This window comes from Sparus aurata, chromosome 9 (assembly GCF_900880675.1).
Source record: "Sparus aurata chromosome 9, fSpaAur1.1, whole genome shotgun sequence".
NCBI lineage: Eukaryota > Metazoa > Chordata > Actinopteri > Spariformes > Sparidae > Sparus > Sparus aurata.
Window position 1 is genome coordinate 9,962,622 of NC_044195.1, and position 26,612 is coordinate 9,989,233.

The following is a 26,612-nucleotide window of genomic DNA, read 5'->3' on the forward strand; positions in this document are numbered from 1 at the left end:
ATTCACACAGAACTTTCTCTCTCCTGCCCCCTACTGATAAAATCTTCAAAGTATTTTTTGACAACCATACACCAGGAAGCCAGCGGAAATGAGGGACACTTCACTATGAATAACTGCGGCCCTTACACCATTTCATGTATCATCATATAATGTGCAGTTAAACACAAACGGGACCTTATTTCTTCACCTCACCGCTGACGTCAGTAAATTTCAATGTAACTGTGCACATCTGTCCCTGATTGACCTGATTTGATTGTTATATGGCAATCAGATTCCTAAAAAAAAACAAAGATTTTACTGCAAGAGTCTCTTAAACGGTTCCCTCCCTGTCAGACAGTTAACGTAGTTCATTAGCTGCTTCTCATCAGGGGAATCATCCATTTCCTATCCAGAGTGAGTAAGAGGTAAAGAGACAGAGAGAGGGAGAGAGATGGGGGTGGAGGGTGCGGCTCTGTCAGCGACCGGGTCGGCGTGATTGGTCATTAGAGGATGCCTGTCAGCCCACAAGGTTGTGAGCTTTTAAACTGCTGCGTTCAGAGGGCACGGCATTCAGACCACACAGCAACCCAGAGAGGAATTAAGGGAGGAAACACGGAGACATGACTCTGCCAACGGTGCAACAACTTTTTCTTTTATGTTTGTTCGGGTTTCTTGGACCTTGGAGCACAACAGGTGGGTGATCTTATTGAAACTGATGGGAAGGTTGTTAATTTTTTATTTTTTTAAACTTAATTACATCGAAACTGAATACTGTTTTTTTTTTTTTTTTTTTTAGTAAATGCAACTTATAAACATTATTTGTTTGATTAGTTTTTGAGGGAAATTGCCAGGTTGTATATGGATGTAGTCTACCTGGAAATGATGTTGTCGCAAATTACATATCGGACCTTTAACGTGGGTTCTGTCTCCTTGTTTCTGGCTCAAATTCACTCTTTGTTAGAAAAACCCAGAATACAACAAACGTACGACAAATTACAGCTCATCGTGGACAGACATTATTTAATCCATCATCTAGTTTAGATGAAGTACGATGAAGTTGAGTTTATGTAAAAACCTTACACTGAGACTCTGTATGGAAAAAAAAGCTTAAGAATATAATTATAATCTCTCAAATCACACACATACGTTTAAAGTATATCTTAAGATTTAGGGGTTGTATGAATGTAGAACCATGAACACGATGTTCAAGATTGTTGGTTGAATCAGGATCTCCTCTATTCTATTAGTCTCATCCCTTAATTTTCCGCCTACATTAAGATTAACATTTAACAGTGTTATCAAGACTGATGTGTTTACAGTCTAACAAGGCACACAATACTGTTACTGATGTCTTCATTAGTAACTATTAGATCAATTATTGATATTTCATGGATCAGTAATAAGCAATTAATAAGGAGAACACTTGGGTTGCCAGGTTGTGAGAGCCTGGTTGGTTTAAATGGTCTTTGGGGACACTGCATGTTTGCTTTGGCGGTCGACTGGAAATGAGCTGCAGAGAATCTGTGCAATCAATTACAGTGCGTTAACATTGTTACAGCTGAACACTCAATGGGTCATTTAAAGGAGGAACTTCTTGTGATTGCGTTATCATATTATGTAGAGCAGCTTGCCTCTGTTGTTGAAAGGTGCTGTTGAAATACACCACACCATATCTGTATAAGTACAGCAGATTCAGGAATGATTACAAATCATGAAGTAAAAACGAGGGACTTTCTAATATGCCATCAAGTCAGCTGTTGCATGGTATTTAGGAAGGGATTCATCTTACAGAAAGCCATCCTGTCTGGAGATGTACATTTTAGTGACAGTTACTGTAATTTAGTTTTTCGTCTGGATTGGAGAGTTGGAGATTGGATGGAGAGTGAACTGTACAGCTGCCCTGCTCTCTGGACGAATTAAAGGAAATGGAAATGTTACGCCAGGAGAGGATTTACTTACTATAGTTACTTGTTTACTTATTTACTTAGTTTATTACTGGCATGTAAAGCACTGAAAAGTGTTTGATTGCAGTATATAAACCTTTTATAATATATTCATAGTTAGAGAGAAAAGCAGTGGTAGAAGATGTATTCTGGCTTCCATTATTGTACTATATCATTATACACAGTATAATATGAAAACAGCATTTTCATGTGTAGTTAATGCATGTGGAGATAATATGAACAACTTCATACACTGATTTTCAGTAATCGTTACAGCAGCATTGTATATTTTAGGTTAATCATTGCTTTGTGTATTAAGTAACTTTATTTATCAAATGGAGTAAAAAACACATTTCACACAAAAATGAAATTCAACAAACATCGAAATTCAAATCTCTGAAAATGAGATTCTATTATACCGACCGCTCCGACAGCAACAGTGATGTCAGGATGCACTGAACACATCTGGACTACACATCCGCATCACTGCATCCAGATGAGAAACAACCACTGGAGGTCACCCAATTATGTTAACACTATTATGTTCATCAAAATGCACTTTGCTATGGCCAGTTGTTATGTACTGACCAAGCTGTTCATATAGACTGATTCTTAAAGTTGGTTGATATTGTATATTGAACCAATACTATAGTGTCAGTTCTAATGAGATTGCTGTATTAAAAAAAATATTACACTATATGAGGTCAAATGAAATCAATCATGTCAATAGATCAATATATCAATCATATATATTTATATTTTGCTCTTAATATATGTTGCTTGTATAATATATGTTGTTTGTATATGTGGAGTGTGTAACAAAAATAATTTCCCCCTGGGATTATTAAAGTATTTCTGATTCTGATTCTGATTCTGATTGTGCTCCTAACTCAGATGCCAGCCCTTTGGATCAGTGGGAAGATGGGATAGTGTTAAGAAAGGTAAGGAAGTTAATTCATAGTCTCCCTTGTTGGGACGCATATCCACATGTGATGTTTGAGCCAATTAATAATGTACAATTTTTATTTTGTGAGTAAAGACAGATTTGTTCAGATAGAGTTGGAAAGAAAACAGAAGGGCAGTCAGTGGAGGTGTGGTGCTTGTAGAGTCCTTACTGGCCAGCAGCGTCATGTGTTCATCACCACCTGCAGTCAGTAGATCGATATGTAAGAGGAAATATTATTGGACCAAAGAACGAGTCTATAGATCACACTTATCTTTACGAGCATTCAGTCCAAATACTGAGGCAAGAAAGGGTGACTGATTGTGATATAGTCAGTTGGTTAACATGAAGATCAGCAGCAGGCGTCTCTATGAGGAACATTTACTTATTTCTCCTGGAAACAGCAGTGGTCAGTGTACAGACTGAGATACTGCGTTGCATTCAACGTCAATTATCAATTCATAATGAGGAGTGTTGTTCCTCTGCAGGTGCGAGGTGACCAAAGTGAGGATTTTAATGATGTTTCGTGGAGAGACCAGAATGAGGTGGGTGAAGAGCAAACACCAAAAACACTTAAACAGTCACTTTAAAGACACATTATATTATATTACATTATATTAAGCATACAGTATTACTTAACATTTTTAAAGAAACATATTTTAAAGATTTTTTTTTAAAGAAATCTGTGAATCTGTGATTCTACTATTCAAGGTGTTTGGACTTGTCCGTCCATCCAGGTGGAACTATAGGAGGCTGGGGATGGCAGGCTGAGTTTTGTGGTTGGTGTAGCAAACTAAATAATGTAGAATATATGTTAAATATATGTTGTTTTTCATATATGGAGCAGGTGAGAAAACAGTTGAGCCAGTGAGCGCAGAGGCCTCTAGATTCACAGCAGTGTAGTACAGTGATATATAACGAGAGCAGATAATGATTTGTCCCAGTCTAACAGAACTTGGACCTATGTAATTTTTTTTCTCAACTGAGAGAAGAAAACAAAAGACATTAAATATCTAACAAATCAACTAAGCATCGAACTGTTTTCAGTGTTAAAGGCGCTAGCAGTGACAGTGAGGATAAAGTTGTTTTTAAAAGCACAACAATTTGAGAAAAGGGAAGAAATATAAACACTGAAAGCTAAATGAATTAGAAACTGTGATGAGGAGAGTAACGCATGTTCTGTGTGTGTCATTGGGAAAGGACAGAGGACAATGAAGAGTATGTGGGTAGAATCGTGCTTTACGTCTCATTTTAAAAGTTCGGGCAGAACTTAGTGCAGGTGACGGACCAAACAACAGGAACACACTGTAACACAACACCTCTGTTAACTGTGACTTCAGAGAGTTCAATCAACATGTCCATAACAAAGTAATTGGTTTCCCATTTTCGTCTCTGAGAGAATAATTCTTGACGTTATACAAGAGTTGCTGTTGTGTCCTCGTCGTGACAGTAATGAATGTTAAAAATAACAGTTCTGCAGTGAGAGGGACTGTAAATAGAAACTGCTGTGGTGCAACCATCAGGAATATCCACACCATCAAAACCAACCATGAGATTTCAAAATGTGATTTACTTAAACTGAAATCATGTTTCCCCACAGGAGCAAGTCCAGAATGTTTTCAAAAGAGTAAGTACTTGAATCTAGTTCTGTCTATTTGTATTTCTGTTTCTGATATTTTCCCCAGCAGCTCACTGACGTCTTGATTTTCTCCGTTTTCCAGTTCCTGTTTCATTACTCTAAAGCACGCAACTCTGTTGGAGCTGTACAGCATGAGGTGAGCAGAGGGACAAACACACCACTGCTGGTGTCATCTTTCTCGTTCATTCGGCCTTTTTCTAGAGGTTTTCATTTGATATCACTGAGCCCAACACGTTTTTGCATCATTTATAGTGACTTGATCTGAGGAGATCAACTCTCTGAAAAATCCACCTAGTTAAAAACTAACCTAGACTTAACATCCTTGTTTAAAAAAAAAAAAAAATTGAAAAATGTGACCCAGAGTGTAATTCAAATGATCCCTCTTCTATTGCATTGCGGAGCCAAAAGCTGAATAATCACATCAAAATACTTTAATACCTTGGCTTTGCAACAGGTGTGACTGTGTTCATTTCATGTGTAAAATGTCTGATAAAAATGACAATAAAATAAGTTTAAAATTGCTAAAGATATGTAAGGATGTGCCTACCAGTCGGGGAGCAATCTGTTGTTTCAAGTCATTTACCTTATTGTAAAAAAATGAGGCATCAATAAAAAGACCAGGGCAGGGAGCGGGAGCGGAGTCTAAAACTTAGAATAAATCTCTAGGGCTAGAATGAAAAAAAATAGAAAGTTTTCATCCATTTTCTTTCCTTTCTCCTAAGATCTCTTTTTCATTCTTGTGTGGCTTCTCTTATCTGGGGCTGCTGTGTTTTTAATGACTGTGTGACCCTGTAGGGGGCAGCAGAGTGTCAGCTAGTCTGACACAGGTCCAGCTCCTTCAGTCTACAGTATTTCCTTGGATACAGAATAAGTCCAAGACTCATTCAAACTTAACCCAATATAATCATATTGATGGGTGATGATCCCATTTTTACCTTTTGCATTTCTATAAAGTTTATATATATATATATATATATATATATATATATATATATATATATATATATATATATATCATAATCAATATCAAATATCAAACAGTGGGTCTTCACTTCTGCTTTAATTCCTCTCTAATTTAATTCTCCCCTTTACTCCAGCAGACTCACTCAGTTCATCCTCTGATGCGACTTCTCCCCAAGCTCTCCCAGAGGAGGAATAAGAAGGTGCTACTATTGGTGAGAACACTTTAACTGTCAGCTGTGTGTTTCAATGCTTAAAGTATACACAGAGGATGAGACGGGGCAGAGAGCAGCCAGGGTAACGCAGAAATCATGCAAAAACAGGTCAGTCCACAAATAGATGTGTGTCGAAACCATAAACACAAAAAAATAAAAAAAATAAGGGCCACATCTCAAACCAAGCACATCTGCCACTAACACTAAATAACTTTCCAGGAACTACTGTTGAAGATGCATTCGGCCTGTTGTTGTCTGCATTTCTACTGAACTCTTAAGACTCATGGAGATGAGACAAATTTGCAAAGGCTGTTTTTCAGCCATCATCATCATCATGCATCATCGTCAGGCCAACTGTCATAAGCGTTCTTCTGTAGCTCCATGTTGATGTGTCAAAGTACAATCAATAGAAAACAAACTGGTTTACTCAACCAGTCAGAGCCGACTCAACCTGTTCCTGTAGTTCCTGTACTTCTGGAAAGTTCTACCCTAGAGCAGGGACTGTTTCAGGGATTAACATTAATGTCCGTCTAATTCATTCAGAGCCTGGTGCCTGCAGTGGAAACACGGCTTAAGGCAACATTTCATTACGAGCTTGTCTCTCATTAATGTGGACGCAAAGAAAGTTTCCCTTTGAGATGTCCCGTTTTTTTGGTTTTGTTTTCGGCACAGGATAAATACATCATGTATGTATGTCTATCATGTATGTGGTGTCTATCAAAGGAAACTAAACATGATTTTAAGAACTATTATCACGGAAATCACAAAAAAGCAATTTCATGAAACCAATTATAATACACACCTTTTAATAACCGTGTTGTATCCTTGTGAAACTAAATGTACAGCCTTGCATGTGAGTGACTTTTAGAGGCTTAAAGGGGTCAAATGATCCTGTTTTTGAATAACAAAAATCAAAGATTAGAGATAACTTGTCTCCATTTGCATAGTAGACCATTATCTTTCAGCCTCATCTTAAAACCCATTAGAGATGTCCCAACCAAAGGTCATTGGGTAAGGAAATTCAGGATGATGTTGAACACCTCAGGGAGGAACAACAGACAAACTCAAAGAAACTTTCACTACTTCTCTGCAACCTTTGCAGGAGGAAAAGAAGCAGTGAACCAGTAAATAGGGGAGACAGTGCAAATCACATTAGATGGCATCACTGTTCAGGGGGGGATTTACTGCTGACACTGACCTCTTTTTCTCTCTAATGAAACAGAAGATTCGAGGTCTGCCGGAGGGGATGTTGTAGAAGAAAGATGCACAAGAACAAAACAGGAAATCAGACTCAACAGAAGAGCAGCAGCCGGCACCCGACCGGGTGGAGCGGCACACAGCATCTCTGACATGTCTCCCTACCCAGAAACATGATATTTTGTGAACAGAAAATAAATTATTGTACAGATGAAAAAAAGATATCGAAATGCATTGCCATGGCTGCTGTGTGTCTTCCTGCTTCCGAATATCAATCCGTGTATAGTCTGTGAACTGATCCAGAGCACTAATCTGGCATGTTGCGCTGCTACCATCAGACATGAGTGTCACAAAACACAAACACAACATACCATTATCTTTTATGAAAGTTCTTTATAATCAACAGTGACACAGATTCCAAAAAAATGAGAACATGAGAAAAAAAAAACAGGCACCAATCATTGTAGCAAACTGGTGAACTCAACAGATTTAAATGTACATGTACATTTTGTGACATAATTATCATTAAACGTGATAAAAAAAAAGTTTGTCGTTGACGTTTCTGTATAGATTCAGTCGCATGTTCAGAGATGTAAAGGACGCTGGGTGATTCAACAACAGGGTCAAAGGTTAGATTCTCTGCAGCCAAGTGTCCTGTCCAAGAGCCCCTAAACTGGACTGAGCCCTGTATAAGAGCACAGAATATGATGCCTGTATATTGATAGAGATGCTGTTCCCTTTTCCCTGTTCAAATCATCGTCAGATACTTTAAGGTCCTTTGAGTGTTTCTCACGTGGCGCCATCACAGCCTTTCTGGTTTGCAGTGACATACGTTTTTTTTCCTAATAGTCCTCATCTTCAGAGTCACTGTCCTTTCCTGTAGGGAGCGAACATCTGATCGATGACATTAGCTTGTCTTCGATTTGTTTCTTGGGGTTTTCCTCCAGGTCCGTCTTCACCGCCCCACTCTCTGATAACCTCCACTCCAGCTCTGGGTGGGACAGACAGGACAAATGAAAAAACACTTAGCTTACAAAATATGAGAAAATGTACAGGATGCGAATGCTACACTGTGGGTGGTGTACAAATAATCAATACACCTCAAACTACAGCTTGAAAATGAGTCAACACCTCAATATGACACAGAATATTAACCCTCAAAAGGTAGAAAAAGCATGCCATACATATCAACATTTCGACAATACGTGTCACATCACATTACATGTAAATGAGTTTAGTTCCACGTAGGGTGGTGGAGCTGATGATGTTTCTGTTTTTGTAAGTGCGAATCCACTGGATATTTTTAACGAGACAGTGGGACATCTTACAGTCATGTGAGTGCAACAAAAGCAGATGTTTCATTACAAAAGAGACACCAGGAGATTTCCACCGTGTCTGTGACAACAGAACCAGATATTTTTGACAAGACAATGGGAGATTTTCCAGCTGTGTCTGTGAACAGAACTAGGTAAGACAAAAAATTATCTTTTCCCAATCTTAACCAAGTTGTTTTATGTCTAAACCAAACCAGACCATAAGCACAGCACTGTCACAACATAAAACTGAAAACTGGACCTAAAAAAAAAAGTTGCAACATATCTTTTCGGTCACTACATTGTCAATATTACTCTGACCACTGGGCTGAAGGTAGAATAATATTCAGGGCTGTTTTATTAGACTGCATTCATTTGAGCTAAGTGTGTCTAATAATCTGTCAACTCAGCATGGAATGATTCAATAAACCGACACCATTGTGATCGTGTTGACATAGTCAGTGGTTTAAGGATCCGTTTCATTTGGTTCTGATTTTTTTAAGAGCATTCACTGAAATGTTTCCATCTTTGCAAATGCATTGTTAAACCAGCAGTGCAGGAGTTTTTAGATAATAAATAAACCTCTGTTATATTCAAGCCAAATTAGTTCACACCATGTTGACTAAGCTTATTACCACCAGATAAATCCCTTGTATTTCACAGGAGAACAGGGTTTCTTAATCTTGAGACTGAGGCGATTGTTCCACCCTGATGCAACGGCAGTGATGCGTTTTACATCGACCAGTCTAAAGCCAAAATAAATGATTCAAGTGTTTAACTCAAGCTCACAGAAAATATTTATAAAATGGTATAACTTGCAAAAAGGCTTAAACCAATAATAATGATTTTGTCTAAATTGTCTGATAAAAACGTGACACTTAAACTGCCAATCAAAGGCCAAATGTAACACGTATAAACATCTTAATCCGCTGAGACAACAATTATAAGAAACCATACATGTCCATTATTTCAGTCACACTTGGATTAAACAACTCCTCAAAAAACATCACTTCATTGTCAGAGCAGCAATACTTTCAATAGACTATGATGGCCCTGAAGATTTCAAGTGTGTGTTTAAAGTCCTTTTCTGAATATAAGTCACAACCTACCATCAACTTTGAGGTTCATTCCTCCGAACACAAGTGGGCCAATGAACTGCGCCTTCATCTCTCCCTCAAAGTAGACGAAGATGGTGGGCAGGTTTCGGTCTGGGTAGTTTGGGATGCATGTGGTGGAGATGGACTTGAGGAACTTGGTCTGAGGGAACTTCTTGGCCAATATGCTCAGGTGTTGGTTGATGAGGGCACACAGAGGGATGCTGGGAAGGTAGACGAGGAGACAGTAAACATTAGACAGACCAGTAACTGCTGCACTTTGGGCTTGGAATGAGTCAGCAGGGTGAAGATACTGTGATGTCTTCAAATTTGATTATTTTGTCCTACCAACAGCCCGAACCAAAATATTCAATGTGCGAAGATTTGCAAATAATTGGTGATGAAAATTGTTGCTTTTTGTTATTAAACTAAAACATTAATTGACTGATCTTTTTCAGAGGACAAAATAGGTGAATTCATACTGCAAGGGTTTGGCATTTTAAAGTCAAAAAGGGCAACAAAAAACGATGGATGGATGGACAACTTTCTTAATCCCAGAGGGGAAATTAGGTTTTCATAGCAGCGGGTATGGAACAGATCTATGCAAACTTAACTTATTTACATAAAATGGTCCATCTGAGCCAAATCAGATGAAAGCATGAGGGAATGACACTCAACTCAACTCAAATATTTCCTGCTCTTTTAGATATTAGATTCTTTTTCCCCAACTACTTGATTTGTTTGGATGACCTACCCCTGTTTGTAGAGCGACAGCACCACCCAGATGCCGTCTCCAGCCTTGTTGACCTCCTTGATGTAGTCCTGCCCCGAGATCTCGACAACCTCCCCGAACACATTCTTCATCTGAGTCGCCTTCCACTCAGCAATACGCTGCTTTCTGCAAGGAGACACATCAGTGTACAGTCAGTGTGAAGGGGTTTCAGCCAGACTCGAACTACAGAAGCTTCATCGTCTGTCAGAGCTTCACAGACTCAATTCACTTGGAGACATTTTGTTACCAGAAAAGCACACAAGACCGGGAATTGCTCAGTTGCACCAGACTCATCAATGGATCCCCTCCACTCACCTGTACATCTCAATCGCAGCCTCGTCTTCTTCACCAAACTCATCTTCATTCTCATCCAGTTCTTCCAGTGTCATGTCCTCATACGTTTTAACTGTTCAGAGACACAACGACAGTCACATCAAATGATTCACTTATGTTCTGCAAATCAGTCGAAATTCTCAGAAATATCATGTTAGATGTTTGATTTAACTTTCAGGATTTTAATTGGTACATCTGCAAAATGAAAATAAACTGTCAGGTACACTGATTTGAGTGTCACAAGAAATATCATTCTGAAAATGTCTCTCTTACCAACAGACTGCTGTTGGAGGGCCAGCTGCTCCTCTTCATCATCCTTAGGTTCCTCTTTGGGAGGAAGAATACCTTTCTTCCTCAGGATGTCATTCCACTCAGTGTCTTCGTTTGGGTCCTGGGGAGAAAACAAAGCAGACATCCTGTACTGTCACTGTGGGTGTCTTTTAACTCTTCTATGTAATGTTTACCGTTTTGTAAATGGAAGAGTGAAATGCCAATCTCAAAACTGAAATCATTTTTTAAAATTTAAGGACCAGGTCACCAAGGTCTGGGTTTCATATTTCAATATTTGTGCGAACAAAAGTCCACCATCTCTAACACGTACTGCATTTTGGCTTACTAATCTAGGAATGAGCCACAGTCTAAGACAAGCTGTGTACCCTGTGATCCAGGATGGGAATTGTGCTTGTTAAGGCACCAAATAAAAACCTACATGTGAAGTTTTAGTTTAAAGTTCAGACCCCCCAGGGCATCTAGCTAACCTACAATGTGGCTAATATAATGAAAGTATGGATCATACTAAATTAGGTTTAATATAAAGAAAGAAGAGACCTGAATGGACAAGATGAGAACGTCAAAACTATAATTTTGCAAATACTGTAGATGACATTTTGTCTGGACCAACTAATTCTGTGATCAATGATTGTACTGCAAATGACGACACAATAAGTTAATGCGTGAAAAGTCAAGAAGTTTCTGAACTTCAATATGAGGGTCTGCCGCCTTACTGTCTGTATCACATCCCTAGTCATTGAAACACTAGGTTTTCTGACTGCCCCTCTGACATATAACGTTGCGGAATTTCCTGTATATTTTCTTTTTTAATTGTAATCATGTAGGCTTATTGAAAAGCTCTACAACATTACGAGCCGTTTCTAATTACCAAATGTTTGACATATTCAAAATGATCAACACTTAAATTTCTCAACTAAAACTGTTTCAGCTGTAGTATGGGGTCATTTCATGTCAACGTTGTCTCTCTTGACAAACTTCTGGGACTGAACACTTAGCTAGCTAACAGCAGAGCTACATTTAACTTCTCTGTTGATACGCCCAGCTCCGCACTGTTAGCTACGTTTCACAGCTCCCCTCTGAAATTATCTCAACACACAAGGCCGACATCAACCGATAGTAAGTCGACTCATTCATAAAGGCTAATTCACAGCGATTAAAAGTATAATAAAGCGTTACCAACCTGCATTTTGACAGATAAAAGCTTCCTCTAAAATCACACCACTGCTCTCCTCCCAGACACGGAAACAGAAGGACCGCAGGCGGACCGACTCCGACAGAAACAAATAGCCGGAACTGTCTAAAAAATAAGCAGACAATGCGACCACTGTCAAAATAAAATCATTTAAAAGTGGCATATCGTAAGTCAGACTGGCGTAAATCAGAGTCAGGTACGTTTGTATTTTTATATGGTGCTTCAGCTAGGTAACTCCTGGTAAAAAGATTTTGCATAGACGTGTTTCGAGTGGGACAATAATAAAAGTGACACCAACTTCCTACTGAGGCGCAATATGACCGTAATAGGAGCGTGAGCGGAGCGTTCCATTTGAGGCTGACTAAACAGGTGCTGCCGCTCACACACACACACACACACACACACGAAAACATGTATGTATCGAAAACATTTGTTGGAGACGATGTGGACTAAAAAGTTTTAACGTATTGTAAAATACACCGTATTATATCATTATTGTATTGATAGACTTTCTGTTAATTATTGCTTATCTGAAGTTTCTGCAACTTAACATATTGATAGCTGATGAACTGTGTATCATTACTTTGTATCATTAGTTTAAGCAAGGCCACTGTTGAAAAAAGTTACTATTTTCCATATATTAATGGCAGAGGATTTAACAAAAATATATTACTAACAGCCTGGGATATGTGATTAACAACAACAGTAATTATGATGCATTATTATTTTTTGTGCAGTGTCAGATTTTCAAACTCCACTGAGTATGTTAGGGTGTCGTTTTCCTGAAACAGCTTTGGAAATACTATATATTACAATTATTTTCCACTTTCACTGAGTTACATTTTCAACCAACATAAGTTCTGATCATAACGTCAAAATATGTAATAATGTAATGATTTTAACACTTGACGCAACTAAGGTCGATACATGCATTATTTTTTTTTATGCAATGTCAGATTAAAGTAAAGAATCTTAACTAACCCTTCAAAATTCTTACCTTCTTAAATCTATAAAATATTATTTGTTTTGAGATATAAAGCAGTACAAGTTCACTTTGAACAAAATCTATTTATGAAAAGAACAGTCAGAACTAAAACAGTTTATGTGAATATTCGTGAGGAGTCAGATGTCTGTGTGTGTGTGTGTTGGTGTGTGTGTGTGTGTGTGTGTGTGTGTGTGTGTGTGTGTGTGTGTGCGTGTGTGTGGGTTTAGCAGCAGGAGTTGCAGATTGATGAGGCGTGCTGCTTGCACACATTCTTGCCACACTTGGCACACAGCAGGTTGTGGTTGTTAGCTTTAGCCTGTTTCACCCAGAGATTGTCGCAAAGAGGGCTCGCCTTCATACGCCTTTGTTTGTTCACACTGTATGAAGTGTGACATTTCATACAACATGCCAGAGTTGCAGAACCCAAAGAGGCATGATGGTACACATCAATACATTGAGAACTGTGTGTTTTTTTCCCCCTCAGTTTCTCACCTGTAAATCTCTGTAAAGTGTCTCTGCAACTGTTTATAATAATATGGATGCTGTTATAAAGTGTTGTGATTGAGATCCTTACCCACCATGCATTGCGGAAAGTGACAAAGAGACGTTTTTTGCTCTACATGACATCACATAATAGCCATCAGTAAATAGCAGACTCTGTCCAGCTCTCACTCCGGGAGAGGGGTTGCTGTTTTCTGGGGCAGAAGTTCACTGAAGACTCAGCAGAGAGGGCTGACTGTTGTGGTGACTTTTTTTTTTTGCATTTTCTTCTTATATAAGTTGCCAGAGACAGTTACTACAACAACACAATAGTGGAGGGTGACAAAGACATCATGAGTTTAAGTTTTTTACTGGAAAACAACAGTAAACAGCAGGAGCTTCGTGGCTCTCTCTGCCGGGACAGATGTTGTTTTTCAGTCACAAATATGACGAAGAGACAGCAGGACAGACAAAATGGACTTTTTCACATTTACATTTGTTGTGTTATTTTTTGAAAACACTACCTGCTACCACATTACTGTTGTTTGGTCTTGTAACTTTGCTTTGTGGGTTGAAGTGTGGGAAATGTTCTATCTTATCTGATGATTGAAGGATCTGTTTAGTCAGACTGTGAATGTCATCAGGTTGACAAACCCCTGATCCACTCTGCCGGTGTTTCCATTCACAGAGCTGACTCTCCGCTGTTCCCGCTCTGTTACTTCCTCCACTGACAGATAAGAAGTGGGATTAAACCGTCCCATTCTACCTCTGCATTAAATCTCGAATCATCAGAACCTTAAAAAAAAAAAAAATCATAATTTTGCTTTCTATGCATTAACAGACATGTTAACATTGTTCAGTCGTGGAAACTTTAAGCAACTCATAATTTACTCAAATTCTATCCTTACAAGTTACTTTTCAGTTACTTGTATTTTGCACAAGTATATCCGTTTTGTGCTGTTCATTCTTCTGCTCCACTTAAATATGCCGGTGGGTATTTTCTTACATTTATTTGGCAGATTTAGTTACTAGTTTACTTTGCAGATTCCAATTATGTGCCAATACTTCTGCGCTGTCTAAGAGAAAATAACTCTAATGATGTCATCAGGGTTACTCTCAGGGAAACTAGATCAACAAAACATTGAAATTAAAAATGTTGTTTGAATTTTTAAAGTTCCATTTAATTTTTTTGTAACTATTGACTGTAAAGTGTGTGCAAATAAATGCTAAATAAATGTACTTTGCTCCTATAAATATTATTATTATTATCATCTAATTATTATCATCATCATTCATAATAATAACAATATAATGTGATTGGCTGCCATCGCAGTAGCTCTGAGTAGATTTTTGTCTGCTGGGAACATCAGCCATCACACTGTTCGATCATTTCGTAGCTTTTCAGTGTCACACCAGAAACAGTGACGAGGAGGAGCACATTTAGACCCGCTGGGGAGATGTGTCGGTGTACATCCTGCTCTGGTCAACAGCAGGGGGGGCGATAACACAGGACAGGCGAGCCTCGCCGAGGACAAGCGTGTAAAGAAGAAATCTACTTCGTTTGCTCACAACTTCAGAGATTCTCGTCAACAAGCCTGAACAATGTGGCCTGATGATCACTCCAGCTGGAAAGTCAGGGGATAAAAAGGATGACTTCAGGTCGCGAAAAGCAACTCATTTTTAATTATTATTTCATTTTGATTATGCGTCTAATTTCCACAATAAAGTATTAGATCAGCACAGCTGTATCTGCTCGTGTTTCTTCAATGTGCTGAAGTTGTTCCAAAGAAAAATATCAGTCACCAATATCATTTTGCTGAAATTCAATCTTTGCTATTTGAAATGGACCTAATGTGACGTAATCTGGAAAAGCTCATTTAAGTAAAACCCACGTTTAGCACCCAGTCCTCGTCTGTGAAACTGTGTAAACAGAACAGCAGCCGGATGTGCTGCCTCAGTACAGAGAGGTGTGATTCTTATTTACTTAGCTACGACAGCACGATGCACGCAGAGACAACGAAAGTGTGCACAATCAACTTGTCCCTGGGTGGATTCGAGCAGCCAACCTTATTTCATCCGTACTTCACTGTTTGCCCTTTCTCTTCATCAAGAGAGTATCGATGTCAGGGATTCCACGGTTGCCCCATCCTTAAAGACGACTATTAGAATCGTCAATGAGTTGTTTTTAGTTGCCTTCTTTACTGGATTTTTCTTTTAACAGTAATTATAAGGTCACTAATTAAAAAAACAACCTTTTCAGTGTCAGAAGTAGTAGACTTGGTGGAAAATGAACGGACAGTCTATATTTAGAGCCACCAGACAGTGTCTTTGTACAAAGATGAATGGACTGAGTTCATACAATAAGCCTTTGTGTGACAATATCATACTGAGCACCTGAACACTGTGTCAGCTGGACAGCCAATCACAGGAGGGCCAGCGACTCTCTACCGGAACTTGCGGAGGGGAAAGTTGGTGAAATGCGGAAGAGGAGCAAAACAAAACGAAGAGGTTCCACTCTGTCCTGTGTTTCAGGACCCTCAGACCTCATCAGTGAGTTTTATTCTTGCACGAGAGAGGATTTGCTCCATAGTGGTTGTGGTTGATTTGTAATTAGCGTTTCTTAAATTTTAGTTCACAGTTATTTACAAAATGAAATAGATGTCCTGTGCTAACGTCTGCATAAGCTGCTTCTGTATTGAATAAAGAGGTAAGTTTGTTGGCTTCAGTTTTTTAACACTGACTTTATACTTAGCCTATAGCTTTAAGCCTATAACTACTACTACTAATGATAATAATAATATTAATAATGATAGTAATAATTATAATAAATTTAATAATTGTTGTTGTTGTTGTTGTTATATTTATGGTTATGGTTTTCTAAATTGTAACCCTCATTCACTCTTACCATGAATAAAGAAGATACATAGAAAGTAATGCAGTAGAACTAAAGCCCCTCATTCATCATTGTGTAACTGTAAGTATAGGTGGTTAAAAAAATAAAACAATTCAAACGATGTTTCACTCACATAAGAAGTATACAAACAGAAGCTTTAAAATCGGTCACAATAAATTCACCCTTTCAAAGAACTGTCCCTGTCTATCAAAATAAAAACAGACAAACAAAAAACACAATTTTGTTTAATTCTAGAAGGAAATATCTGCAACAGCCTGCCATGTTTTAGTTTCCTTAACTTTTTGATCAGTCTCAAAACACATGAAGCTTTTGCATAAACACACCTATGAAATAAGAATAGCCCATGTCGAAGAGAAAATTATTCATCACATTTTCAAAGCATGTTCCATATGACTATTAAATGGTACATTTTTAATTAAATAAACTTTTGTAAAAAATGATTTCACAGTTAAACAACAGTAACACGTTTTATAAACAGTTTATTAAGTAAAAGTTTATCGTGAAGTTTGAAACTGATGTTCAGTTGCTTAATAAATGTTGTTTTAAAGCATTCAATTCTTTGTTAACAGTGAAATGACTATCAATTACAGTTAAATTATACATTTACCAATTATTTATGATTGTTATTATAATATTTAGCCTATAATACAGAATGTTCCATGATCATCAATAGTCATTCCACGGCGCAGATTCATCATTACTGAACATATTTATTATCATCAGATCATTACTGAGAGCTTCTTGTGCCAAAATAAATACCGATGTCAAAAAAAGCCTGTGATTATTCGTGATCCTGGGATTGAAAACTAATTTGCTGTAAGACTGAAACATTTCTGTTTATCGTGATCCTCGGAGGTTTTACATTACTCATAGAAAATAAATCCTCTCCACTCAGAACAACTCCGGGAACCCGATGCGACTGCAGAGTGAGTCATCCTCTCGACCAGACGATCTTGTACAGTGTGTACAGCTGCTGTAAATCGGGCGTGAGGGAGCAGACGTGAGGCGAGGAAGCCCGAGCCCTGCAGCTGTCGGGAGCGCAGGATAAGCATGGACAAACCCGAGAACCCGCCGCTGTAGGAGCGAGGACGGGCACAGGAAACTTTACACCCCCCCCCCGCTGAAAGGACCGAGGCGACGGAGGGTTTCCTCCGGTCCCCTCCCTGCTGGACGATAATGTGGCTAAACCCGGAGGAAGTTCTGCTGAAAAACGCCCTGAAGCTCTGGGTGACCGAGAGGAGCAACGACTTCTTCCTCCTGCAGAGGAGAAGAGGCCACGGAGAACCCACAGGAAGGATCACAGGTAAAGAGAAAAACTACTTAAAACACGAGCAGAGCAGAGGCCACACAGCCAGCACAGGTAAACAGTGACGACACGGGAGGAGCCACAGTCAGTCAGCTGTGAGGACAACACGCACGCAGGAAAGGTAGAAACAACAGGAACGGAGACCACGGAGGACGACGAGGGGCTCTGTCCAAGTTCCACAGAAGAGTTAAAGAGTTGACTCGGTCGGGAAAGCCCCCGCTCCTCCACACACCGGCCATAACTACGGTCTCTGTGTGTTACTATGGCAACTGATGCCCTGAAATAAACCTCATAATTACATGTCAGGTTAACTCGATCTTAACCACCGGCCTTAAGACAGGGTTCAGGCTCCAGGCTCAAGTATGGGTCTGGACTGTGGTGAAAGTTCTGTGGCCAGACCAGAGACAGCATCAGTCTCACTTCCTATAAAGACACACGGGTCTCAAAGCTCAAGGCGAGAGGCTGAGAGGAGAGGGGCTTTCTGAGATAATAAGGGGTCAAACATTTGTGGTGTGGGAGACAGTGAAGATGACTTAACTTTACTTCGGTTTAATTAACTGTACGCTAGACTTGAGTGGATGTGATGTGCGTTAAATGTCGAGTCTGTGGATTAAAGTTGCACTCTTATGAGTATGGCTCTACTGAGTTATTGTTACTGCTTACACAAGGCTGGAGTTGGCCCGATTTTGCTCCAGGGGTCTAAGATTCATGGACTCACTTAAATTAGAATCAACTTTTAGGTTAAGTGTAGTAGGTCCGGGCGGTCTCTGACTTTGGATATTGTTATGTCGCGGCGTTGTCTTCTCTTGGTTTTAAAGGCTGCCTTACCGTAAAGTGATGTCATTCTCTGAACTCACCAGACTGTTCTACTTGTTCTTCTGCTTGTCTTTGCACACTTAGTCATTATATCCACATTACTGATGATTATTGATCATAAATCTCATTGTGTTCACATTCTGTGAAAGCACCAAACGGTCGTCCTTACAGTGTTGTTCAGAAACATTGTGTTCTCTGATCTAATCATTCAGTTCTAGCATTTATGAAGTGCTTGAAGGAGATTTCAAATTTATGACACAGCCTCAAAATGTAGCAGCATTAGTTTAAAGACCATATCACCCTGATGTAAAAGTCAGGCTTGTGACAGTGACAATCATATAAAACAAACAGTTTTCAGTATTAAAGGTGCAGTATGTAAGAAGTTTTTAGTTTAAAACGTTCCAATAATAACAACAAATATGAACAGAAGTTACTTAAGATTTTTTTTGATGTTAGGTCGTAAACATCTATTGTATTGTGTTGCACGGATATCTACTAAGGTTAGCATTCTAACCATCTAGTTGTGTTACTGAAAACCTGTTCTGTCCCAGCGGTCCAAAGGACCTGTGCCATTGCAGTAAACACTGTTGCTAGTTGCACTGCTAATTGAGCTAACAAGCTACAGCTACTAACTGTAGTTACAGTCATAAACAGAACAAGGAAAACAGCAGGTAGCAATTCTGGTGATACCTTTTAAATATGCATAGTTCTAGTCATAGTATTATTCCTGGTGATGTGTGTTATAGTGGATACATAACTTGGTTAAAATCTTTAATGGAGCACCGTTTATATACTCCTTACCCCTTCATTTCTCATACAGTAATGATCATGTTCCATAGATATCATAAGATCACTGTTGGCCTGAAGAATCCACCCACAGCACTCAGTTTAATCTGCGCTCTGTCCATATCAAACTGACCTCAGTGTGACTTCCTGTGGGAGGATAAGGGGTTGTCATTCTGTGGGATTCTCTTGTTTTAGACGTCGAAGGTGGTAAACATGCCTTTAATAGTTCACCCTGCAGAACAGGTTCTGTCCTTGTATAGCGATTATTATCCAAATTCGTGACCTCATGCGTGTTGCAGCTGTAGCCTGTCCGAGCGTTTCCCACCGCCGTGAGTTACAGCTTGCTCCACGTTTGCCGCTTCCTCTGTCTCGCTTCCTCTCTGTGTTTTGTATCTGTGCAACAGGCTCAACCAACAGGCCGCCAGTCGTCTGTACAGTAGAGCTACGTGATGAGTGACACTTCATACCATTAAACCAGGCAACCAGTTCATACAGTGTCGTCTTTATGCTCTTCCTTCCTCCCCGCGCAGGAACCCGGCCACCTCTCTTCTCATTAGACAGAATAGGGGGAACTTCCTGGCCAGGGTATGTGTGTATGTGTTTGTTCCTGCTGTTCCCATAGCGAGCGGGGGTGAAGGGTCAAGTCCTGTTGTCACATCGTTCAACATTAACTAATTAAACGACCTTCACTTTGGCACGACTCGCCGCACAGGCGGGGGGGAGCAACACAGCACAGTTGTGTGTTTTATGGCTCTGACTGGATGGACTGTGTCTCCAGTTATAAACATGAGAACAGAAACTAAAAAATCAGTGTGGTCTCCAAAACACTCTTCAACTGCTATCACACCAGTGATGACGCAGGATTTATGTGAAGGGCTTGGCAGCCGAACATCTGCAGCTCATCATTCCCTTCATACCAGTATGTGTTTTTTTAATATTTCTAACCAAATACTTTCCTTTATGGAGCAAGTGCACACCCAAAGAAACTTTCACATGTCTTTAAAGGATAAGTTCACTCAAAACTGACAATTCAGCCCTGTGCTGATGGAAAGTCGGGTAAAGTTTCGTAGTCCACAAAACATTTCTAGGGTTTCATACAACTGACGTGGCTGGGGACTCGTTTTAATAGAGTATTAACAACCCAAAAATAATTAAAATGGCACCATACAGCTCATTTGGTGATTTCCGATTTCTGGTGGTACTGAGATCCCAAATGTATATGAAAGGATCTGATTCCCATTATTTTAAAAACCAAAATCTTCACTGTGGCCGCTAAGCTACAAACGGTCGGCGTGCACAAGCTCAACAGTGCGTGCCGAGGTAGGAAATAACATCTTTTCAAATCAATTCGGGATCTCAGGAATGTTTTGTGGACTACGAAACTTTCCCCTGACTTTCCATCAGCATGGGGCTGAATTGTCAATTTTTGGTGAACTGTGCCTTTAACGTTTCTGTATTTGACCAGTCGGCCTTGATTTAACGCCCTGACATGAAGCATGAACACAAGAAAAAGATGTGCAGATAATAAAGTTTGATGCATTCAAGAGCAAACAGACATCATAGTCTTGTAAAAGGCAGATCTCTGTTTGGCTCCTCTCCCAGACTCTGTAGCCGTCATGTCTCCACAGCAGTATTCCCTCACAATGTGACCATTAGCAGAGAAAGGCGATGATTCATATTGTCTCCCTTTTCTGGGGGGTTTACCAGCGTAAATCCGCTCTCTGCTTTGTGGTGACAGACGGATGGTTTTGTGTTGCCAGGATGCAGGGTTCACAGCTACAGGCAGGTTGACTTTGACTCTAAGATGTGGTTTACATCTGGCCACAAGCCAGAGCTGTCTGCCTGAGCAGGCTTTATGTACTCTTCCACCTGCTTTAGGCTCCACAAACACATGGCTTTTGAAGGCTATAATACGTCTGGATTAAGGCTCGTGACAGAGGATACTTGACGTCGATATTTTGTTTGATACGTACCCTGACTTTAATGACTCAAATTAACAAAAGGCATACTTTCTAAGGATGGGAACAGCATTTTGACCCTCAAGAGACTCTAAAAGACTCTGATAAATGTCATTCTGATGATGATGAAAATCAGTTTTGGAAGCTCGTTTTGGCAGAGCGAGGTCGTTTCACCACAATGAAGCTGTCAAGTTAAATCTTGTGAGACAGTGACAGTGAACTAGATTTGCATCCAATGTCAGAGTAGGCCCCAGGAAAGAGATTTAGATGAGAGGTTGGTATAATTACCTTTTTGTTTTACAGTTTCAAGTTCCAATTGAAAACCTGTAAATTGGAGAATGTTTATGTAGATGCTTGGGCAATGATATTTTAGCTCATCACTAATCGATAACATTTTTATTGAATTATTAAGTCGGTTGTCATGTAATTCACAAATATACCGTGTTGATACTTTGTGTCAATTGAACAATCAATCCCCACAGAAGTTGTGGGGAAGTCAGATCAGAGTCAGCTGACAGTCAACCTCTTAGGTGCCATTAAAGAGCCATTGTACTGAGGAAGACATGAGCAGCACTCCAATGTGTGACTGAAGGTCTGAAACTGCTGTTCTCTTTACCTGATGGTATATTTGTTGAGAGAACACCATGCTTAAGTCTTCTCTCTGACTCATCACCAGTCAGTCATTCCTCAGAGGTGATTAAGACCTCTGAGGAACCTCTAGTTCCTCAGAGGTGATTAATTCTTTACTTGCTTTGGCCTGCTAGATTTTTTTTTTTGCGGAACTGTCCGATTAGGATCCCTGATTATTCCTAATTATTCAGGAAATCAGTCGATTAGGTGGAAGTTGTGTTACTAGTCTTATTCTACACGTTGTAACATGTTACGATAGGTGTTTGCAGTTAAGTTACGGTTTTGGCCCTTCAAGCGAAAAGTTTGGACACCCCCCCCCCCCCCGGTATAAATGCACATGCTTTCCCTTTGTGTAGCAGATCAGAGAGGACGGTGCTGAACAAAGAGATAGAGATCTGACCGCCCTCATCTGTTACAGTCATGAGTTCGAGATGCAGGGTTGTGCTTTTGCTGTGGCAGGTTGGGTTGATCTGGCTGATAATGCTGCTTTTCGAAAGCCAAAGATCTTCCAACAGTTCGAAGAAAAAGCTGCAGGAAAAACCATAAAGGACCATAAGAATCAGCAGTTAAGTGAGGGAGCGTTTAAGTTTTATCAACTTGTCGTCACACATTTCTAATATACGGAGAGTGTAGCTGCTGCCTCTGCTGGTCACTCCTAACTGACTGGGAAGACCTGTGGAGCTCTCTTTGGGAGCTGAGTCCCACCTCGTACACATAGACAGTTATTATGCATTTATTATATGTTTATTTTTACACAGAGCAGCTTCATGCACATTGACCCAAGTCTGTTTTTCTGGGTGCGTTGGAGAGCAGTAAGATAATGGTGAGCTGTGCCAGAAAACAACAACCAAAAACCTTCCCCGCCCAGTCATGTGCCACCACATTGTCGTGCGTTCCCTCTATATTCATTCAAAACAAGCTTGTGTGAAACATTATGAGCAAAAGGCTAGTCATTTTAAACACGGCCCCTCAGTTTCCATAACCTAAGGCAGAATATTGACCGCCTCGGCATGTGTTTTTTCACACAGGAAATATAGAATTAAAGCTCTAGAAAGAGAGTTGTTATTGGAAGAGCACGATGCGGATTAGTCATGGTTTCCACAGATGAAGAAGTGATCTTCAGACACAGCTTCAGCCTGATCACTAAGTCGTCTGTGTGGTTTTGCTCTGTTTGTATTTGTCTAATGATGCAAGTGAAAGAAGTCATTCAGCATGGTCGGTTCTTTGGATCAATTCTCCTCTTCTGAGCGTCTGTGGACCGATTGCAGCTGTGGAGATGACTGATCTGATTAAACTCGTAATCAGGGCAATAATTACATCAGCTCACATTTTCTTGGACTTTGGAGATGAACTTTGAAACAGATATCATATAAGGAAGTAAGTAGAACAAAATAAAACACATAGACATGCATTTGAACACGGGCATGAGCAAGCACCATAACTGAACTTCAAAAACTGCAGTAAACGGATAAGTAACAACAGAATGACTCTGTCCTCCCCTCTTTCTGTCTCCTCCGGGGCCTCCAGTCAACATGTCTCTGCCTTCTTCAGACCTGTTGGTGTATTTCTGTCATGTAGCTGTGAAATATGCATGAACGCTTCCCCTCTGAGCCAAACAAAGAGAGTGCCCAAAAAATGACCTTAGTGATGTGATGGTACAGTATTTGTTTAGGAGGTGACAATTTCACAAAATGCTCTCTCATAGTAAAGTGAATTAGTAAAAAGTGCAGGCGGCATGTACGGATGCTGTTTTTACCTCTACTGACCTCTTTTCACATGACTCACTGTGTTGATGTTTTAAATGTTAATGTTACCTTGTGTAGTGCTCAGAGACGGGTTAAAAGGGGACAAAAGCTCTGCTCTGCAATAAAGCTGGACCATGCTCAACTGTAGAAAACATGATAGTGAAAACTTCAATTAACACGTTTTTCAAAACAGTGTTGGAGGTGGAGCTCTGTTCATCCCTATGAAAGCTGGTCAGTGGCGCATGCTGCGAAAATGGCTCGACTTCACTTGTTAAAAAATACCCAGATCTTCCGTGTCGTGGGGGCCCATAGAGCGAACACTAGAGACTTCTTAGCGCTCGTCTAACTTGAATGCGGATTAATGATTAAGTCGTGCAGCTTTCCAAATTTTATACGATCGAATGGCTCAAATTATGACGGTCAGTTGACTCATTCGGCGGGGTTTGTGGCACTCAAAAAAATGTATCCAGCATTTTACAGATGCTTCTTTCACAATATAAGTTAATGGGAAAAAGTCTTGTTGGACCGCAGTGCATCACGTGACGATGTAATTAAAAAGTTTGGCAACTACAAAGTTGACTTCAAAGTCTGGCTCTCCTCTGGGAGGCTTGGTGCTGACGTATTGGTTCGTGTGGCTCTGCCCACACAGGTTTCACAAATTCAATCTATGGCTGCATTGTTTACTCTCTCTGCAGTGGGGATTTAACAGCCCAATACGTTTATTCATATCTGAAAAGTTAGACACTTCTTTTTTTAGGATCTTGTTCACTGTTTTTCAGTTGCATTGTTGGCTAACTTGAGGTTGCTATCTCTAGGGTAGGTTGTAATAGGCCCAGTTCTCTCTAAAGAATCCAGACAGCACTGCAATCAGTGGACAATTGACGATGAGTTTGGATACCAAAAAATATGATCACTGTTGCTTCAGCTCCGTCTCTAGAATACGTTCCCGTCTGATCGTGTGTCGTGTTGCTTTGCAGGTCTCCTCGTGGGGGCTCTGGACACTGTGCTGGACTCCAATGCCAGGGTGACACCCTTCCGCATCCTACTCCAGGTTCCCAGCTCCCAGATCAGCTGGGTAATCGCCAGCGGTGAGCACAACCATCGAGTCTCCTCCTCTATATCTTTTTCTGTATCCTCAACTGACTCATTAGACCGACCGCAGCTGTTAAACTCCCTCCTGGGTTTTGTCTTGTTGCGTGATAGGAGCTGCCATAGAGGAGGTGAACAAGCACTGGGACTGGCTGGTCCACAACCTGCTTCACTCACTGTCTGTGTTTGAGAACAAGGAGGATGTCGCCAGCTTCGTCAAAGGAAAAGTCAAGGTGTGAAACCTGCCGAGCGGCATGAATCCAGAAGGAGGATCATTTTCAGTTTAGAGATGTGTTGACAAAGCATTTTCTGTGGATTTAAAAGGATTTACGGCATTTGTCGGATCAGAGTAAAATATCCACCTCGGATTGTAGGATGATGATGAAAACATAAATCCTTGTACCGAGTCTGTGTAAAGTGCTCTGAAGTAATGAGTGTAAGCTTCCTCCTGTGTAGGGCCTTATTGCAGAGGAGCTTCGGGGTCGCCAGGCCGCCCAGGAGGACGACCCAGAAAAGTTCAGAGAGGCGCTGCTGAAGTTCGAGTTGCACTTTGGCCTCCCCTCGTCAGAGAAACTGGTGACGTACTACTCCTGCTGCTGCTGGAAGGGCCGGGTGCCTCGACAGGGATTCCTCTACCTCAGCATCAACCATATGTCCTTCTACTCCTTCCTGCTGGGGAAGGAAGGTCTGTACACCAAAGTGAGGGCTCTGATAATCAGGGAGTCACTCCCCACTACTTATTGATCTATACTGTCAGTGTAAATTTCTTGATATCTGACAAAATGTTTTTCTTCTGTTCATTTGTTACCATTAAGCGTCTCAGCAACAACACTTTCACTAGTGTCAAACACGCCCAGTCCCCGCTCATTATGTGTGTATTTGAAAGGTGGCTCTGAAAAGCTTGTGAGGACAGCAGCTTTTCCAGAGCCTGACTGATGACCAGAAGTTGCTTCACATGTCTAATACTCACTGTGACATGCAGTCAACTATTGTCTGTCTGTTTTCTCCCGCAGTCAAGTTTGTGATTCCCTGGGCGGAGATGACACGGTTGGAGCGGGTCTCCACCGGTCTGATGACGGAGGCGATCCGGGTCAGCACGCGGCAGCGACAGAGGGAATTCTCCATGTTCCTCAACCGGGACGAGGCGTTCGGGGTCATAGGTCAGCTGGCTGACATTGCCCTGAGGAGGCTGCTGGACAGCGAGGGCCTGGAGCTGGACCGAGTCCTGCAGCAGCCCACACGCATCACCAAGAGGTCAGTCAAATCGAATCATGGATTTGGAGAATTGTGACAACCCCAGCAAACGGCACGTCTAATTTACCCATACACCAATAGCAAGAGAGAGCTGTTGAGAGCAGTTGAGCCCTGGCTGCTTTCTCTTTACAGCACAGCAGGCCACTGATGGTGTGAGCTGAGTGTGATCGTCGGTTTCAACAAGACACAGTTCCCCTTAATCTGGTGGCGGAAAGACACGTGTGGGGCAGAGAATCTCTGAAGCGGTTAGACCATTTGACAAGCACTTCTGAAGAAACGTACCAGCAGCTGAAGAGTGGGCTACCTTAAAAATAACCCAGCATCACCCATGTGAAGAGAGACAAAAACAAACCAGACTCAGCTGTCAACATAACATAACATAGACTTAAGACATTATTGTAGTTCTGAACAGATGAGCGATAAGATTCACACGTTTGATACACTGAAGTGTCTTTAACTTTATGTGTTTTTCTGCATGTATCGTGTGCTCTGTGTCTGTAAAGCACTGTACAGCAAACTTCGCCTTGACTGCACAAACAACATTTTGTGCCACTCAGGTGCCACTGTGATGCACCAGTCGCTTATTTCTGTATGTATGTAAAAACCTCACTACCGCAAAAGGAAGTCGAATTAAAAGCGAAACTGCCTGAGATACAGTGCAGATGTCTGACTGCGTGGCAGTAGCTGTGAATAGCACATATATTTTTGTATTTACAGTTGATGGGCATGCATACATCAAAGGATGTAGAAGTGAAAAAAGGAAGAAGAAATAGAAAGG

General features: G+C 40.5%; 3 protein-coding genes across 5 annotated transcripts in view; 2 read left to right on the top strand and 1 right to left on the bottom strand.

Annotated features, from left to right (window-relative positions):
- Positions 1-486: 486 nt before the first annotated feature.
- nms (neuromedin S) lies at positions 487-7,413 on the top strand. 2 transcript variants are annotated; one of them, XM_030429485.1, is made up of 7 exons: positions 487-672; positions 2,817-2,863; positions 3,354-3,410; positions 4,466-4,492; positions 4,587-4,640; positions 5,602-5,679; positions 6,902-7,413. In XM_030429485.1, the coding sequence occupies exons 1-7, from the start codon at positions 600-602 to the stop codon at positions 6,932-6,934; spliced, it is 369 nt and encodes a 122-aa protein (XP_030285345.1). In that variant the 5' UTR covers positions 487-599; the 3' UTR covers positions 6,935-7,413. The 2 variants fall into 2 exon arrangements, with proteins under 2 accessions (XP_030285345.1, XP_030285346.1); XM_030429486.1 differs by having other exon boundaries at positions 5,605-5,679.
- On the bottom strand, positions 7,250-11,986 carry pdcl3 (phosducin-like 3). The gene is made up of 6 exons (XM_030429484.1): positions 11,860-11,986; positions 10,662-10,779; positions 10,371-10,461; positions 10,038-10,181; positions 9,299-9,507; positions 7,250-7,867 (listed from the first exon to the last, which is right to left on the bottom strand). The coding sequence occupies exons 1-6, from the start codon at positions 11,863-11,865 to the stop codon at positions 7,719-7,721; spliced, it is 717 nt and encodes a 238-aa protein (XP_030285344.1). The 5' UTR covers positions 11,866-11,986; the 3' UTR covers positions 7,250-7,718.
- A 3,963-nt stretch (positions 11,987-15,949) lies between these two features.
- Positions 15,950-26,612, top strand: part of tbc1d8 (TBC1 domain family member 8) — a 28,770-nt gene continuing 18,107 nt past the window's right edge. For both annotated transcript variants that reach the window (XM_030428446.1, XM_030428447.1), the window contains exons 1-6: positions 15,950-16,043; positions 17,146-17,553; positions 24,469-24,579; positions 24,695-24,813; positions 25,037-25,265; positions 25,594-25,834. In XM_030428446.1, the coding sequence (XP_030284306.1) occupies positions 17,427-17,553; positions 24,469-24,579; positions 24,695-24,813; positions 25,037-25,265; positions 25,594-25,834 (827 nt within the window). In that variant the 5' untranslated portion in view covers positions 15,950-16,043; positions 17,146-17,426. The remainder of the gene's footprint in view (positions 16,044-17,145; positions 17,554-24,468; positions 24,580-24,694; positions 24,814-25,036; positions 25,266-25,593; positions 25,835-26,612) is intronic.